The following is a 20,347-nucleotide window of genomic DNA, read 5'->3' as shown; positions in this document are numbered from 1 at the left end:
GAATACTTCTATATGTTTAAAAGAGAATGGAGCTATAATTAAGTCTTCCTGCAAAGAAAACCTGAGGCCTAGGTGGCTTCATGTGTGACATCTTCAAAAATAATAAAGAAGAAATAACACTCAACTTGCAAACTTTGTTAGCTAATAGGAAAAGAGACATCATTTCCCATTTTTATGAAATTATCAAAATCTTGGTTCTAAATTTTGACAAAAATATTGTAAAAATAATAGCTTGCGAATATTAATGCATTAGAGATCTATTTATTTATTCTTATATTGAGATTAAAGCAATATTAAAAATACAGATTTTTTTTTAAAAACTGGAATAAATTCACATAAATATTCTATGTGAACAAAGGAGAAAAGTAACCTATACTTACTTACAAAGATTAGTCAGTTTTGGTCTAATAATTCTATAATATTAAAACCAGCTAAAGGTTAATATATTTTATATTTCATTTATTATAACTGATCTGGTAACAAAGAACTTTTTGCGAAAGCCTCAGAGGGCTTTTTATTTTATGAGTCAGTTGATTTGGACATTCTTATATAATAGTTTATTTCTCTCTTTGAAAATCCTTTTAGAAGCATCAAGAGAGTTTCTTCTAATTAGCATCACTTTCATCGGGTCCCACTTATGAAAGCTGGGTGTGCATACATGTGATGCTAAAAACTGCCGCCTGTCCTGCCAGGGAGCTCATGAAAGGGATGGCTGCTGGCCACCAGGACCTGTCTCATGGTTACTTTGTACTTGACAAAGAATGATGAAGAACTTTCTGAAATTAATCCTGGCAGCCCAAGAATTAAATTAATGCCAAGAGCAGTAAAATGTCGTCATATAATTTTGAAAAGACACAATCGGTCTTTTCTAGAAGATTTTTAGAATTTTATATGGACAAAATGTAATACTACATTTTAATACTATTGTTGTACTACTACAAATTAATCAGGTTGAGGGAATCTTATTGATCTCAATAAAGAGACAAAACTAGTATATATGATATCTCAGTGGGGGTGTGTGTGTATCATATGGCTAGCCTCCTCTGGTTGAATGGGGAATGGGATATGAGTCTGGCTGCCCATGTCTGAAATACATCTGCACACATCAATAACAAGTATTTATTAAGAACATAATGGATGATCATAACTGATCAGTGGCAATTGATATTAAAATAACTTCTGCTTATGTAGTACTTTTACTTTCAAAGATTTTCACATCTATTAACTCATTTTTTTCTTCACAATAACCTGTAAAATATTTGATAATTGTAGATATCATCCTCGTAAGATTGTGAATAGACTACTCTTTCTTATTTAGCATTGTTATTTTTTCCTCTAAATCCTCAAGCTTAATTATTATAAAAAGTCTTGTTTTGTTTTGGTGGAGTCAGTAAAAGGGGCTGAATGGTCCTCAAAGCTTTGAGATACCAGATTCAGGATTAAGCCATGTCTATATGCGTGTGTACAAAAATCTGTTAGATTTCAAGACTAGTGCACTTTAATAACAATCCATTAAAAGGACCTAGTTGACCTTGTCTCCTTCCCATGCACTTTTGCTGACACTCTCCATTCATTCTGATACAGTCTCCTGGTATTTAGGAATCTTATGAACGATGGTGCAGCCTGCTATGCTCCCCACCCCACCAAAGATCAGACTCTTCAGATAACATGCCACACTCCAAACTTTTCACAGATTTTACTCATTAACATTTTCACAGCTCCTTGATTTCACTAGGTATTTGTTTGTCTTAATCTAACAAGTTAAACTATGGGAAGGTATAAATTGCTCTGAATTGTTTGATATATGAACTCAACTGAGAAAACTGCATCTATCAACGGAACTGGGGAGGCAGTAGTTTCTCACTTAAAGAGAGAATAAGTGGAAGTAGAGATTTAGATGGTGTGGCAGGAAGGCACAAGTCTTCGTGGTACTCCTTCAGTCAGACCTCTTAGTCAACTGCTTCCACCATCTACCAGTCAAGCTGCCTGGGAACACAATGGCTAAGGAGGCAGTGTGCTCTGCCTGAATGTACTCACAGGTCGCCGTGGATGAGTCCGTAGATCTGTGGCATGCTCTGATGATAGATTCCTCTCAAAATAACTATGAGGAGAATCACCACAAAAACTGGAAGTCCCCAACTCAGAAGGAAAAACAGCAGATAGCGCCTTTCTGCGTGTTCATCATTCATCACCAGCACATACCAGAAATTCACAGACTAAGGAAAGAAACAGAACATGAAATGAACAGGCTCTGGTCTAATGGCACAGGACACACACTCACCTGGCTTAGACATATTACTGACCAAAGGGCCAGGATCTACTCAATAACTATAGTTTTGATTTGATTTTTTTTAAGTTAGTTCACACATTCATTCTTTCATATACCCAAGAAATTCAGGACACCTCAAAAGTCCGGAAACATTGGGAAATACTGAGTTTATTTATTGTACTTTTTATTTTTCTTAATTTGTTTTGATTTACTCAGTCATAATCATCTGATTGTTCTGTCAATGTGTCTTTGAAGAAATACGCACTGGTATTCAAACCTACTTCCCACGTGGACAACTTCATGATGATGATGAGGTAAAAAGCCCTATGTTCCAGACTTTTAAACAACTTTTACTTATTCAGGGCTTATCACATGGTAAGTCCAGACACCGTTTCAGGGAATGGGGATACAGATATGACAGCAGCCCCAGTCTCAATCTCCAGTGGGAGATATAGACAAGTAAACAGAAGCTGACTGCACAGAGAAAAATGTACTGAGATCAGGTAGGTGTTGTGGCCATTTTTCTCTCTCAATTTATACTCTCCCTTTTCATTGATTCACTTGACAAATATTTATTAAATGCTTACTGAATCTCAAAGGCCAGTCTAGGCACTGGGGATATAGCAATAACAGAGATGGTAGAGGTATTTACTTTCTTGACTTTTAGTTTCCGAACAAATGGGAAAGAAATCATTAAGAAAAATACTTACATTTATATCATACTTTATATCTATTATTTCTTATCCTATTAAGATAAAAATATAAAAGGGACAAGTGTATAGACAGTGAGTGGGATGAAGGGACGTATCAGAAGGAACTTTAGGCCTGGAAATGTTATTATTGGCCCCAAATCACACCTAGTGTGTATATAAGCCAAATCTAGAACTTACATATTCTGCCTTCTAGTGTTCCTTTCTCATAAAAGCACTGATGTTTAATTACCATTTATTACAGAAACATTAAATGTCATATCATACATATTTCACACAGTGATACTTATTTACTAGATAAATCTCCTTTCTCAATTTTGAGTACAATGAATTATATATGTATATTTTTATACGGCACTGGGATAACTTTGGGCAAGTGACAACAATCCCAGAGCCCGTTTCTAAATGCGTACAACAAAGTTATTATAAACATTACAGAAAACATTTACATATAAGGTGCTAAGCACGTAACTACCACTGGAAAATGTTACCACCTCCCTTAGATCTCTTAACAGGATGTCAGACAGTGTGAAAGACAAAAGATAAAAAGTTTAGACCAAAAGTAAGTAGTGATACAACAGAAACTCTTCTATGGGAAAAACAGCACACCTAATATTTGTGGGAAGGTTTTCAGATACTGTTTACTGAGGCTTCCAAGTAAGATTCTATCTGGACCAAATTTGCCTTGAGGAATTAGTACTGATTGGCCTAAACCAAGAAAGAATAAAAATGTTGGGTTACTTGGAGATTTTTGTCTCTGAATTTTATTTCCTGTCAGCACTCCATATCTTTATGTACATCTCCTTATATCTGTAATTATGAAGCATGTTTTGAGTTGTTGCTTATGTAAATTTGTTCTAACTTCTTTTTTACAAATTATTAGATCCAAGAAGACTTTTTTTCCTCCTTCCTACCATTAGTATAGAGACATGACCCAAATAGGTGGGGCTGTATCAAGTGTCTGATGCTGGGGTGATCAATACTGCCTTTTTAGAGAATGAAAATCCATGCAAAGTAAGGATGATTAACTATTTACCAGAATAAAAGTACTGATTATTTATTTGAAACAGATGTTTGTGTGTATCCACATAACATGGTAACTCAGTGGAAGAACCAAGAAGGAGAATACAGGTTGGTAAATGACTTTTAAGTTGATTCGTCATGATAAAGATCTGGGCATTTCCAAAATGTCGACTTGTACACAGACGGACTTTAGTTCCGTCAGTTAGAGTCACTGAGCCTTTCAGCAGCTGTCTGACCTTTACCACAGGCTCAGATAAGACTGAGACAAATGTAACTGCCTGTTAGATTTATACACGCAATGCTTCTGCTCCAAAGAGTTCAAGGTACAATATACTCAGTCAAACAAAATGAGCTCCAAATGCCATATGTTTTTGTCAATTAAAAAAACAAAACAAAACAAAACTCTTTTCTTCTCAAGACAATCCAATCACTGAGGTATACTCTGAGGACAGTATTTACCATTATATGACTTTTATTTTTTTTGCTATAGAATGAAACATTATGTAATGAAACAACATTTAATTATTTTAGCAATACTATATGCCCCAAACCTAAGATTTGTTTTGACTGATTCACTTCAAGTGTTACTTGAATTTTAAAATATTTTAATGTGTATGTTATTCTGCACAGTAGATACATTTGGGGATATATGCCTAAGTCATCAGCTCACTCTCTTTGAACTCTGGCTCCCTACTCCCACTCCCCCAACCCCTGCCAACATATCACAGTGACTCAGGACTCCGCACCTCTGCCCATAGCTGTTGATCTGGAGGAGAAGCCTGACTGACCCAGGCCGGACCAACCATTTACCATGAAATTCCCTGCAATTTTGTGATAGTCGAAGCTGGTCAAATGACAAAAGATAAACATATAAACTTTAATGGCGAAGGCAGCCAAAAGTACAGTGAAGAGAGAAAGTGTGTTTGAAGACTAAGCCGTCCATTCTTGCTCACAGTCCCTTGACTTATGGCACTTGGGTTCAATGAGTTATTCTATATGCTTGTTTGAATATTATCCTTTTATAATTTGAATTGCTTAAATGAACTTCACCTAGTTTTTCTTCACTGTTCTAAAAAAAAGCTGAGACATACACTGTTATTTGGAAGCACTTGGGATAAAATCTCCAGTTTTTGCCATTCTTCTGCAGTAAGAAGGCAGTGGAGCATGTGACTATATTCCTTTCCCTGTAATCATGGCTCCTCTTTTGTAATTGAAGGCAAGAGTATTAAGAGATCATTGTTTGCATAATTACTTTTATGTTGACAGATATCTAGCAAATGTGATCTGCGTGTCTCAGTTATCTGTGTATTTGTCCAATATTAGAACCAAAAGAATTATGAAAATTCAGTACAAGTTTAAGGGTGTCACTCTCACCAATATGCTTCATACCAACTGACCACGGCTTACCACATTTAACAGATTTTCCGCTAAAGACTAAATGTGAACTGAAATCTCAGTATCTAGGTCCCTAGTTTCATTTCTATCTCTAAGCTTTAAAAATAAGAACCATCTTATGGACCATCTCAAGACATCTTATTTAGAAATAAGAAAGGTGAGACAGTGAGAGAAAAACAGCTTTTCCATATTTGGGTTAGTGATAGAACTTGGAACAGAACACAAGTCCAAAGCATCACATGAAGACTATAGTTAAGACTTATTTCCATAGAAATTCACGCAGATACTGACAATATTATTATTTGCACAAGGACTTATTTCTTGTCCTCGTTTTCCCCTACTCATTTTATGTGCCAGTGGAGATGCATATTCCTGGTTCGAGTACGGATATAAGTCGTTCTCTCTCCCTCTTCACTTCTTGCTCACACTAAATGAAAAATTTTAAAGGTTAATCAGAAAAAAATGGCTGAAACATACCTGGGAGCTGTGTTAGATTAATTTTTGTATACACATTGTAGTACCCAGCAAAATGCTCTGCATGCAACCTCTACTGAGAAATATCAAACAAATGAAAATGTACATAATTTCAGTATTTAACACTTTTTGTTGAATGTAACAACTATTTCATAATTTGCTTTAGTTATTGAGTTTATTCACTCACATACTACCTTGCAAGAAAGAATTTTAGAACTGACTGGATTGAACTCCTAATGAAGGGGGTCAAAGTTAACCAGTGGAAACTTAAAAACGTTAAATGCAACAGCTTAAGTGAGGAAGAATGGAACAAATACTTACTAATTGGGTAATAAATGTAGACTCCACATTAAACTATACCTCATTTAATCAAGAAAGCTGCTTTTCTAAGTTTTATTATGCGTATGTTTTTGTTTTGTTTTCTCTTTTACACAGAAGGACACTGGGGATGGGAGAAGTACATTTCCCATAATCAGGAACCGAGGCTGTTAGAATTTAAATTGATTCTGATTAAGATGCAAACTAACCAACTGAAATACCCAGATATACCTATTCAAATATATGGGAATAAACTACAAGATTGTGTGTCTGTAAGCATATTTACTTACATTCCTATATGGACATGTCTATTTATCTTTACAGGAACATTTTTAGTGACTACCATTACTACTTTTTAAGTGTCCGTGCAGGAAAACTGAAGATATACTTTACTTGTTGGATTATCACAGGTCATAAATGCAATGCTTTCATATGCTCCATGAGCACATATTTATTACTTTGCTCATATAATATACACTAATGTAATACATATTATTATATTTATAAAATATAAAAGATAAATGCATTTTCTTAAGTTCAAATAGGCTGCTTAAGTCCCATAAATTTTCAAAGTATGTGAATAAGATCAGTATCTAGCCTGTTGTTTAATATTTGGCTATTAGTTGTGTCACCAGAGGCCCTGGACTGAAATATAGCATCAAGTTTAGTCAGAGATCACGGATGCTATTAATTCTGTCATTACCATACGTTCTTAGTCATTCACTTCAGCAGAGGGTCTAAGAAATGTTACCACTCGCCCTTGCTCCTGTTAGTCTCCCTCTTAGCAATCTTTGCAGGGCTTTTTGAGGAATAGAGAATTCAGCATTTCCTGAGTATGTCATTTTTATCTTGGTAATTACCAGCCTGTTGTCCTCAATACCTTTGATGTCCCCCCAAATCAAATCAATGACGAAGGAAAAACACAGCTAATATTAGCATTTCCCTTCCTGTTGCTATGCTCTGGCACCAAGTAGCCTTTCTACCAAAGAATAAATCAGAGGTACATTTGCTTCTTCGGAGCCTAATTTTACAGAGAAATTAAGGCACAAGAGGAGAATGTTCAAGTACCATTGTGAAATGATTCCTAATTTTATTCCCATTTTAAAAATACATTCCTCAAGTAAGCTTTAGTTTCAAAATTAAACATTATATTTTTGAGTAAGCTATGTCCTTTGGCATGAAATGAACAGACTCCAAGGACAACTCAAGTTTGGATGTTGATCATAATTGAAGCAGATTGTTAGATAATTTAATGTGGTGACAGGAAATGATCATAAAACTGGGCCAAATGAATATACAGGTAAAATGAAGTTTCTATTTACCTATATTATATACTGATATCTCAAATAATTTACTTGTGACTTATTTCCTTCACAGATTAACTCATGGTCTGGCAATCCACCTGGTAGCATGTTTCACATAGACGTTAACAGCAAAGACATTAGTTCTAGGAATTTATTCTATGTATATTCTATAAGTAAACAAATGTTCAGAGTGCAAGGATGTTCCAGGGAACGTTGTTTACAATAGGAAAAATACCTAGAAATATGCAGTATTTCATTAATAGGAGACTAGAAAAATAAATTATGGAATAGCTATATTATAGAATGGAAAAAAAGCAGTTGTATGGGGTAAGTTTATATATATAAACAAAATATATATTTACACTATATATAAATATATATGCATTCACGAACATATACTCATGACGTGCACATACGTGCTTTTTCATCTATTTGTAAATATTTATATATTTGTGGACTATATCTGGAAGCATACACAGGAAACCATTAACAGTTTACCTTTGGGAGTAGGGTAGACAGTAGAGCAGAGGGTGGAGAGTATATAAAATAGAGAGAAACGGATGTACTTTCCATTTTACATTTCTCTACAGTGTATGACTATGTTTTGTACCATTAGTATATGCCATTTCTAAAATGAAAGCAAATCAAAACAGAAAAAGAGAGAAAAACAGAACAATAACAACTAGGAAAATAGAGTAAAGCATTACAAGAGTTTAAGTTCTCAGTGTCAATTTTTCTTGCAGTGGACATAACCCTGCTGTTTGAAGGAAGTGGGAAGTTGCTTCAGTAATTTCACAGAGGGATCCTACGTGAAGCACAAACAGAAGGGTAACTCAATTTCCTTGGCCAAGAAGGGACTTCATGAATTTTATACTTCTAAAAAAATAAGCAAAATAATTTGTTACACTGTTTCCATCATGCACAATATGACTTCCCTGTCAAAGAAAGGGGAAGCCTAAAGAAACAGTCAAGGCACTAGCTCTGGAGGTCGCTCTGAGCCACTTTACTGAGTACTTCAGTAAAGAGTTCAGAGGTTATCAGCTTGCTAAGGCTTTGCAGCTCGTTAGTGCCTGCCTCACACTTTTAGCCCACTCTTTCCACTATATCTAGCTAATTCTCTTTTGTAAAAAAAAAAAAAAAAAGATGTAAATCATATTGGAAAAAAGTATTTAACATGTTTCAAAATCTATGAATTATTAGTCTACATATTTACTTAGATAAAAATAAGGCTAAATATATATGGAGTGTGCAGTCTGTACCAGGATCCATTCCAAGCTCTTTCCATGTGTTAATTCATTTTGTCTTTCCACAGTCCTCAGAGAGGTACCATTATCACAAATCTGATCATTCAGGTAAGAAAATCCAGACTTGGAGAAGTTACATAGCATCTTTACCAACAAAACTGTTCTTTACCTCCTCTAAAATAGAATCCAATTTCACTATAATGTATTAAAAGTCTGACATAAAAGTAAAATAACTTTTCAAGATAAATTCATTTAAATACATTTATTCTAAGATTGAATATATAATGCAGACCAAAATAAATGATAATTCTGACATGCTTATTAGCCCAATGATTAAAAGCCAGTGATCAACTTTTTTGTCATTATAAGCTATGCACACACATACACATATCAAATTCTTTCCTATACTGCCAAACATTTTTAAGTAGAATTATTAAAATGTTAATATTCTCTCAATTTTTTTCAACTTTGTTCAACTTTTTTCAACTTTGTTCAAGACTGGATTAATAGTGGTCTAACCTTCTACATAATGTTTTAAAAATGAATTTCAGTTTTTAAAAAAAGACTTTAGCAGACTGTATTTTATAAACGGGAAAACACAGGTTAGTAAAGTGACAGCCTCTGACCACAAAGTAACTCATTAGAGGTAACCTACCTAGAATCAGAAGTTATTGAGTTTTTCCTTTGTGGTCACACCACAAACCATGAAAAATGTGTGGTTTACCATCTGAAACATATTAAACTTCACTGGTACTTTAAATAGTTTGCCTAAACCATTAGCCATAGAGAAATCTAATTAGTTTACTAAATATGCATCAGCCACAATCATATTTATTCCAGACTTGAAGAAGAGATATAGAATACACCAGTCTCTATTAAGTTGGGTGAAATTTTATATGCCATCCTGCTAACACCCTCCATCTAAATCCGTCTAAAACATGTTGGAAAGTTGGTCTTTTCCCTGTTTGAATATACTGCAGTGACTGGATGCTCTCTACTTTTAGAAACAGCTTCATCAACTTTGACATTTTTATTGGCTCTAAAAATCTTAATGCGAATCAAAATTTGCTTCCCTAATTTTTGACCCATTTGTTCTGGTTCTTCCAAATATAATCCATTCTTTCTCTCCTATAGCAGCCCCCCCAGTATTTGCAGGCAGTTATCACATCTTCCTAAGTTCTTTCCAGGTTAGTTACCTCTAGCTGCCTCCAAGTTTCCTATAGGACTGTTTCCCAACTTCTCATTGGCTGGTTAATGTTCCTGCTAACAGTGGTTACAGGGCCCCAAGGCTGTCTGAATACTGTAGATAACAATGTAAACATGGCTCCCTCAGCTGCCTCCATAGTGTTATTAATCTAAGCCAGGTCTGTGTTGTTTTTGTAGTTACTATAGTTGCTATGTTTTAAGCAATCTGTTAACACATTTGATTGCCATTGAGTTTGAGTTAAATGAACATTTCACGTTGTTTACAGTAACCTCCGTCAGATAATGTCTCTTTCACTCTCATTTTCAATCTGTCACAGTGCAATTTCTCTATATTCGCTCTACTTATACTCCTAACATGGGCAGCTTGCTGTTTTAGCTATCTTTTCAGCTCTGCATCGTCTGCATACCTGATAAGACAGCTTCCTATGTCTTCATCTAGGTCATTCATCAAAAACTGAATAGGTCAGGGACATGGACAAAGACCTTCAGCAAACTGCTATGAACCTCAGTTCAGGCAGATAAATGACATCATACACAGGGTGCACATAAAAATCTCAGCTTAGACAGACTGCTAAAGAGAATTAGAGAATACAGCAAATGCTATCTTAATTTCAGCAAATATTTGTTTTATGTCATATGGTTTAGATTTATTTTCTAATTGTTGGGGGGTTGGAGAACACCATAAACTTTCCATAAATAGAGCTGCTATAAAAAAGAATTTTGTGAGGTAGGATTATCCCCATATGCAGATTTAGAAACAAACCTAGGAGAGAGTCAATAACTTGATTAAAAAGGTTACAAAGATAATGACAGAGCCAGAATTCAAACTCAGATGCAGGCCTCCAATTGTTCCAACTATTTCTGTCAACTAAATAGTTCTGTTCTCTGCTCCTATCATACCTGGGAAAATATCCTTTCCTTGAATCTGTATGGTATTTTCTCATAATAGTATCACCTCACTTTCCTCAAATATTGCTAGATGGTGGAAATCCCACATAATTCTTATTCAACAAGAACAAAGAATATGCAATAGTCTGAATGCACCTGTTTACGTAAAACAATTGACACACACACTCAGAAACACATATGAAAGTGTTGCTATCACGTGAAAGACTAAACAATATCATTATGTAGAAATCGTTTTCAAAGGCAGTATTTTAGTTGCGCTATTTAACTAGTGACATTAATACTTATGAAGTGGATCCAGCTCTCACATTAGCCTCTTTATCAAGCAGATCAGCACTGGACTACAGAGAGAATTTGGAATTTTAGTCAGAAAAAGAGAGTTCAGATCTCTCCCCAACACTTACTAGTTCCTTAGGAAAGTATGTTAGGACTCTCTGGGTCTCACTCTGTATTCTCTCCCAAAGCAATGGTCCCATTTTCCAACTCTAAGTCAGTAATTTTCTAATGTATTTCTATATTATGGCCCTCTGTTCTGAGATTTAGTTCTGAGTATCCCACTTATCTCAAAGTCCCCATTGGAAGGAGATCACAAAAGAACTTCACACTCAGCATGTCTTTTTTGTAATTTTTTGGGGGCAGGGGAGGTAATTAGGTTTACTTATTCATTTATTTTTGGAGGAGGTACTGAGGATTGAACCCAGGACCTTGTATATGCTAAGCATACGCTCTACCACTTGAGCTATACCCCACCCCCAAGCTCCAGTCACCATTATTTCAGTCCAAAGCTCCACTATGTACCCATCCACTCATGCCTGAAACCTGGGTAACACCCTTGGTTCCACCTTCTGCATTCTTTATAACCCATCTCTACATCCTATAGTTCTACTTAAAAAAAAAAAAACACCAATTTTGAGAAGCTGTTCACTCCCTTTGCCTCTTCTGTTACCTCCTTGGTTCACATCACCATGAATTCTTTTCCCTGAATACAACTACTAAGCTACTTAATTGGCTCCCATGTCAACTCTTTTCTGAGCTCAATTCACCACAAACAGGAAGTTCTTTCTAAAATCTAAATCTTATGTCACTCTCTGGCTTGAAAATAATTCTATGACTTCCTCAAAAAAAACACAAAACTATACTTCAGTTAAAAAAAAAGTTAAAATTTCTTACTGTGCCTAAAAAGCCCACATCACAAGCCTCACTTCCTACTACTCCCTTATTTCCAATTCCACTAGATTTCTTCTCATTTCCTCAAGTTCACCATGCCTTCTAATGTTGTACAGTTGTATAAGGATTTTCTTGCATTGATCTCCTGGGAATGTAGTGACAAATGTATGGAATTAACTCCATTTCAGAATAAAGAAGATCAGATACCAAGTCCACTCCATCCAGATGCACTGGAGAGTTGAAGGGGGCAGGGGAGAAAACGAGGTACCAACCTGGATGAACATCCAGCTAAACTGGCAAAGATACAGGTAATGTGTGACAGCAGCCACAGCCGAACAGCTCTCCTCTGTGAGTTGGGGACTTGCATATGCAGATGCCAGGAACACAATCTGTAAGAAACACATACTTTTATTTTCAAATCATGTTAACTTCAATCAAAAATATTAAGAAAATAAACTATTTTCTTATAATTTATTAAATCATAGATACTGAATCTATGATTCAATGATTCAAAGGGAAAATAAGTTGGTTTATTGCCCAAACTGAGATGACTAAGTCATTCTAAAAATGGCAATTCACAGATTTTTTTGTTTCTAAGAAATAATGAATTATATGAAATTATGCTACATGCTGCTTTGGATTGTCAAGAGGAATTCTCAAAGTAAACCTTGTTTTTATCATGGGTGGACAAAAATCCTATGAAATACATTTATTTAAGTACAAAAGAGAAAATAGAGAGGAAATATCATTCCTTGTTTAAGTCAAAGCTAATAAGAGAGAAAAGAAAGAAGCAAAAGCTCTGACTTCACCATCATCTGCATCCTATTGTCAGGAAGTAACATATATAACAAAACAGACTTAAAGTTAAAAATCCAAACCCTATGGTTACCTTAATTCTTGGGTTTTCATGTCAACTGCCCTCAAGTCTTCACAACATAATTTTCACAACTGTTCAAACGTAACCTTTACAAACAACGAGACCTTTCCTGACCACATTATTTAATATTACACCCCCTTTTCTTCTTTCTTTCCCACACACATGATCCCCCTCCCTACTCTTCTATTTTTTTAAACAGCACTTATCACTTTCTAACACTCTCTGTAGTTGTTCATTTATTATGTTTCTTGGTCAAAGTTTGTCTCACCCACTAGAATGTAAGCCCTATGAAGGCAGGATTACTGAATGTTTCACTCACTGGTATATCCCAGTCACACAGCCCAAAGTCTGGCCCCCAGTAGGTACTCTCAAAGTTCCTACTGGAGGTATTCAATACACGCTTGTCGAATAAATGGATAAATAATGAAGCGAAACTCTTGTGATTTCTATCATTCTGTAATTTCTCTACGATAAAATGACTACTGTGTCAAATTTTGTACTGAAAGGTGTACTATAGCCGGCAAGAGAAAGTTTGGAGCGATAACAGTATACTGTAACCTCTCAAGGCATAAACTCCCTTTCTCTTTAGGATAGAGACCAAGTCTTCTCAACTTAACATTTTCACAGGTTACCACTCTGCCTGGAATATAGAAATGTTCAATAAATGATTGTTAAAAGAAAGAATGGTTAATTCCAGAAAGACAGAGGAGTGTGAAGAAAAAAACTAGCTGACATACGCCTCAAAAACTCTCAACTTCTAAAAAGGAAGCACAAATACCTTTAGTGCTGCTTCAATTTAAAAAAAAAAGAATAATGTACTCAAAACCAAATCAGAGCAATGCAACAAAGTGTGGTTTTTATTTTTCAAATGGAATATGCCCCTCCTCAATCTTTTTGTCCCTGAAATGTATACATTACAACTCCCTGAAAAGTTCTGCCCAACAGTGCTCCCAGGGTGGCATCGCTCTGGTGAATGTCAGCCTCTGGGTCAGGCCTTGCATGCTCCCAATATCTCTGTTTTATGGGGTAAGACTCACCTTAACCAGTCTCCTCAGTCAATTACAGAACCCAAATGCTAACTATTAAATTTGCAATAATATGTATCTTGTGCCACACTGAAGTTTAACTCTTCCCTCATGGAATTATTTACTGAGTACTTTCTGGACCAAGGATAGGAGAAAAAGAATCCTTTTTTTTTTTTTTTTTTTAAAGCTATGGACAGTAAACAAGTCAGTTTACCCTTCTGGGACTAATTCCCTCATCAGTAGTAGGAAGAAGGTGGAAAAGATAAACTCTCAAGTCCCTTTCTATTCCAAAATTCCAGGATTATTTTTTAAATGAGAAGTATTCTTGACTCAACTTTCTGTTTATTTAGCCCTAGATTTGGAGTATTTGTAACACACAATTTTAAAAAAAGCAGATGCTAGAAATGTATGTCTCACTATTTCCTAACAATCTGGTACAACTGAGTTTCCTTAAAAAAAAGTCAACAAGCTTGCCTTTCCAGAACACATCACAAATAGCTTTTGTATTAGAGCTTACTTTAAAAACATGCTTAGATTTTCCTAGATTTTAGCTTCCTAACTTCTGAATTGTAACATGTTGTAAATTTAACCTTCCTAAATTCCACAAATATTCATTGAATACCTTCTCCAAAACACTACCATTGAACATGAACACACTGCTACAATAGGGACAAGGTAAGACTACTTGGAGAATCAGCAATTACAGGTCACTGAGCCTACCTAAAATTAAATTAAGTTGAATTAAAATACAAATTAAATGATTAAAGTAAAATAAAATCTACTAGCATATTTAGCTCACATATCTTTAGGGGTAACCTAAGAAAAGATGACGTTTTACCTTTGCTTTTTTTTACTCAAACACATTGGGATGAACAGGAAAAAGGTTATTTTCACAGTCAGTTCTCTGGATACACTAAGTTGAAGACCATAAGAGGAATCAAGGAATTTTTCAATGGTTCTCAATCAGTCATGTATTGCTTCATTTAGTAATTAAGTGCTGGAGTACCTACTATCTACAAAGCATTGTGTCATCTATGTAAGAATATGATGGCAGGAAACTGTGTACCAGCAAAGTGCTACACATTTTCTCTCTGTGGTTTGTGTGTGTGTGAGTGTGTGTGTAAGCCACATATTACTGATGTGAAGTCATTATTGTTTTTATCCCAATTTCATAAATGATAAAAGAGGATCTGATAGGGGAACTAACTGGTTTAAGAGTACTGAACAAGTTTTAAAGTGGGATTCAAATCCTGGTGTTCCGACTTGTAAGGTCTGCGTTCTTTCTAGAACACCACGCTGCCGCCCACCAAGCTAAATCAAGCACGAGTCATCTCAAAATGCTGAAATTCTAGTTCACTGTTTCTCAATCTTTTTTAATCCATGGGCCACCACAGGTTCACAATGGCAAAAGAAATAATGCCCATGAAAAATATAATGCTATTCTTAATTCTATATTGATATAACACATCTTAACTAAAAGAAAAATAAATAAATTCTCCAAAGAGAGTATCTGATATATTTTGTTTTAACTTATAAAATCGTTTCTTATTCTGGTTGATTAGAGCTCTACTTTAACAGCCAAGGGAGGAAATGTAGAGAAATACCAACTTTTTCACTTTAAATAAATTGCATGCATCTCTTCTTCCTTGAGCTAAACAATAACGATTCATAAAAACTGGTTTTCCTGTAAACCTCACTTCTCAGTATTCCTTAATATATTACTCCCCACCCCGACCCCCACACTTTACTTTGGACATTCTCACTTCTCCCTCTCTGAAATGCCTCTCTCTCTACTCTCCATCTTTCTAAAAACTACTCAGTTTTTACAGGAGAAGTCAAATACTACCTGCCTACTCTGATCATGATAGACTCCTAGACTTTCCTATTTTTTAGAGTGTTTCCAGCACTTGTTATTGAGCCAAATGTCCTTTCTACTAGGAGAGTGCCTATGGGTGAAGCCAGACACACACATGACACAATAAAATGTGACAGGTGTTATAACAGGGTATGGGGTGAAATATCAGGGGAGTGCAAAGTCAAGACCCATTAGTTCTGCTTGCGGAAGTCGAAGAAATATTCAAAGAGGAAACAGAATTACGGCGGCTTGCCCTGCAAGTCCCATCTGCCCCACCTCCCCTTCCTAAGCTTATCTTCCAAAGGACCCTTCATGTTCCAAACCTGCTACTCTCACTGCATTGATTGCTCTTCCCTAAAACATGTTCCATCGTCTCTTAACTCTTTGCCTTTGTTCTTTGTCTTCCTTGTAGCTAGAATTTGTTTCCTATCTTTCTCTGTTGAAATCACGTCCATTTTTCAAGGTATGGTTGAAATGTCTATGTTATCATGAAGATACAGCTTTTTTTTTTTTCAATCATAAACAACCATTTCCTCTTCTGGATTTTAAAGGATTTTATTAACATAAGGATTGATTTTCCTATCCAATTCTCCCAAATCTTAGATAAAAATCAGCCTTAATCTCTTGGAAAACTGTCAACTCCTTAAGGGCAACAATTTGATCATATTCTCCATTATAATTATTTTGAAACACATCTTTTACAAAGGAAAACATAGCAAGTATTCAGTATCCTGTACAGACCCTATCACAATTTTGAGCAGTGTTTTTTTAAACAGCTTTAATGAAGTCTGACTGACAGACAATAAATGGCACATATTTAAAGTGTATGAGTTAATAAGTTTTGACACATACATACACCTGTGAAACCATCATCACAATCAAGATAATTAACATATACACCATCCCCAAAGGTTTCCTCATGACCTTCATAGTACCTTCCTGCACCAGCACCACTTCTCACATCCCCAGGCAACCTGTTTTCTGTCACTACCCATTAGTTTGCATTTACTAGAATTGCATGTAAGTGGAATCATATGTACTTTTTTTTCTCTAGTGTATTTCACTCAGCAAAATTATTTTGAGATTCATCCAAAATAATGTATCAATGGTTCATTCTCTTTTTATTGTTGAATAATATTCTAATTATGTATCCTTTCACTTGTTGATGGATATTTGGGTTGTTTCATGATTTTGGCTTTTATAAGTAAAGCTGCTCTGAATGTACAAGTCTTTGTATGGACATATGCTTTCATTTACCTTGAGTAAATATCTAGGAGAGGAATGGTTGGATCATATGGTAAGTGGGTACTTTATCTTTTAAAAAACTGATTATTTTCCCAAGGTGGTTGTAACATTTTACATTCTCGTCAGAAATGTATATATCTAGTTACTCCACATTTTCACTAAAACTTGTTATGGGTAGTTTTTTAAATTTTAGCCTTTCTAATAAGTATACCGTAGTTCCTTAGTGTGGTTTTAATTTGCATTTTCCTAATCAGCAATGATGTTGATCATTTTTTCAGTGTTTATTTGCAATCCATATCTCTCTTTGAAGAAATGCCCACTTAACTCTTTTGCCCACTTTTAAAATTGGTTTGAGTTTTTTAAGTTCTTTCCATATTCATGACAAAAGTATTTAATCAGATACTTGTGTGCAAATATTTTTTCCAAGTCTGTGACTTGCGTACTCATTCTCTTTAACAGTGTCTTTTGAAAAACAAGTTTTTAACATTGATGAAACCCAATTATGGACTGGGTCATACATTTTTGACCTTTTATTGATTACATTTTTGGTAACATATCTAAGGAAATTTTGCCTAATTCAAATTCACAGAAGTTTTCACTTATGTTTTTCTAGTAGTTTTATAGTTTCAGGTTTTAAAATTAGAACTTTGATTAATTTTGAGTTATTTAAAATATGATGAAAATTATGATCCAAAGCTTTTTGTTTGGCAGGTAGATAACCAATTTTTCCAGAACTGCCCATGTATAGGTCCTTCACATATTAAAAGATTAACCCCTTAGTATTTTCTATTTTGGCTGTTATTTTAATTGATATTTCATTAAAATTTAATTTCTTATTGTTCACTGCTAGTACAGAAATAAAAGTTGATTTTTGTATATTGATCTTGTATTCTGCAAACTCAGAACACACGTTTGAATGGCTCTTCAGTAGAAAACATTACATTTTCTATGTAAAGGATCATGTGATCTCAAAATAAAGGAAATTTTACCTACTTTTAAAATCAGAATAGCTTTAATTCCTTCTTCCTGCCATACTTACTGGAGATAGATAAATAGGTAGGTAGGTAGGTAGGTAGATAGATAGATAGAAATGTAGGTATACTGTATATACACAGAGGTAGTGAAAATGAGCATCCTTCTTTTACTTCTGATCTTAAGGAGAAACATTTGGTTTCTCACCATTAAGTATTTTTATGAACTAAACTATGTCCTCCTAAAATTCGTATGTTGAAGTACTAAAGTCCAGCACCTCAAAATATAACTGTATTAGAATATGATGTCATTAAAGAGGTAATTGAGTTAAAATGAGGTCTTTATGTGGGACCTAATCTGACTGGTGTCCTTATAAGAAGATAAAATTTTGGATATAGAAATGCACACATATAGAGGAAAAATCATATGAAGCCAAAGGAAGAAGATGGGTATCTATAAAGTAAGGAAAGAAAAAAATGTATTTGTTGCAGATTTAAGGATAAATCTAGCCCCTGTCATTTTATCCTGACTCGAGGTAGAATCTAGTAAGTATTCAATACCTTTTAGATCCTGTTTTTAATATTTTTTAATTAAAATTTTTCTATTATGATGGTGCTCTGTCCTAAGCTCAACTAAAAAGAACTTAAATCTAAATTATCCTTATACTTTCCTTTGTGAATTTTTATAGCTCATTTTTTTCTGATCTACTTCTCTTTTCTTGACCACAAAAAGTTTTACACTCTCTTCTTTCAAAGTTAGCTGGTAAGCTATTTTAAACATTAATTTCAGTGACAAAAACAAGATATTTTAAGTTAAAAAAAAAACCCACAAAATGCTGAGCTCTAAATTACCTCTGCTACTCATTTATGTCTGCAAAATTCCTCTCAGTAGAAAATTGTGTATAACTTTAATCTGATGCTAACGACAAAGAGATCTTTGCATGCTGCTGCTGCACTGGCCACGGTGGCATTGCCAAGTGTAACGTCATCACAAGTGTAATGACATTTTCATGACAGTAATGCATTCTGTGGTGACAGACTCCCTTTTGTTTAACTTCTTACCACCATTATCCATGCAATTTTAAAATTATTTGAAAAAACATTTAAAATTGTCTGAAGACCTATAACATAATATTAAACATAAAACACCAGAACTTAGTGATAATCTTTAATTCCTTATGCAGTAGTGTGGAAGCCAGAAACGGGAAAGTAACTCTGAGCAAAATCTATCATTTTTTTGTTCCTGCCTGACTATGCCCAAAAGAGATTGCCTGGAGCATGTTCCTATAAACACAGTACTTGAAATAAAGCCATACCTATTTTTCTTATCTTTTCTTCATTACCTTGTGATCACACAGTATGTTTACTAGTATTTTTTTTTTTCTGGGTTAGTATCTTTTCCCTTGTATTTCTACCCTATCCTTTAAGAGAATGTTTACATGTCAGAAACATTCTGTCAATACCAAATCTTAATTTTCACTATTATTAAAAGCATCTTACTTAACATTATAATTTTTTCACCAATTTCACACAGCTATTCTTTTGCTACATTGGCTATAAGACTTTAAATATTCTTGGATAGCTTTCCTATGGTCTTCATGTTAAAGAATGCAAAATCTATTATGCTCACTTTTCTTCCCTCCCTTCCTTCTTCCCTCCCTTCCTTCCTTCCATCGCAAATCAATCTCAACTCCTTATATTTTATAGTTACTTCAGCTATTATATAAAACGTATGGAATCAAAGATCCTTGCTAAACTAAATATGCCTCTGAATGTCTTAGGTGTGTCAGGAAGGTGCTTTATGCAAGTTTTTGGCAACTACTGAATGTCAGAAACCAGCCTGAACAGGTTTTTTATAATTATTACATTATTATAGTTGCCATAGTGAAAACACAGTAAAAAAATCAATCAACACACCTTCAGTTTTCAAGTGGCACATTCTATACATGCCCTGTCTTCACTGTACCCTCGTCCCTACTGCTGTAAACAACACAGGGCACAGACACCCCGCTCATGCTACATGATACCGTAAGAACAGAAGTGAATCTGCAGCTATTAATCAGAAGCAGATGGAGATTCGAAGTGTTCACTTAGATTGTATATGCAGTCAGATTAAGTTATCTGTTTAAGTATATGACAAAATAAATCAGTCTATAAAATGCTAATTATCATTAAAAGATAAAAACTTCATGGCTTGTCTATACACATCTCAATTTTGGTCTCAGTTTATCTTCGGTAAAGTAGATTGCTTGCGATAATCTACCACACAGAGGTAAAGACATTTTAGAAGGCCATTCTGTGAAAGACAACAGTTATTTACAAAAAAAAAATAATCTCTTACCCTGATTTCAGATTTTT

General features: G+C 34.7%; 1 protein-coding gene across 1 annotated transcript in view; it reads right to left on the bottom strand.

Annotated features, from left to right (window-relative positions):
* The window catches only part of ADGRV1 (adhesion G protein-coupled receptor V1), a 471,474-nt gene that overhangs the window by 147,672 nt on the left and 303,455 nt on the right, over window positions 1-20,347 (bottom strand). The window contains exons 84-85 of the mRNA XM_074360351.1: window positions 12,289-12,405; window positions 2,038-2,216 (exon numbers count right to left, since the gene is read on the bottom strand). Coding sequence (XP_074216452.1) covers window positions 2,038-2,216; window positions 12,289-12,405 — 296 coding nt within the window. The remainder of the gene's footprint in view (window positions 1-2,037; window positions 2,217-12,288; window positions 12,406-20,347) is intronic.

This window comes from Camelus bactrianus, chromosome 3, assembly GCF_048773025.1.
Source record: "Camelus bactrianus isolate YW-2024 breed Bactrian camel chromosome 3, ASM4877302v1, whole genome shotgun sequence".
In the NCBI taxonomy this organism is placed as follows: Eukaryota; Metazoa; Chordata; class Mammalia; order Artiodactyla; family Camelidae; genus Camelus; species Camelus bactrianus.
This window is presented reverse-complemented; position numbering and strand designations above follow the sequence as displayed.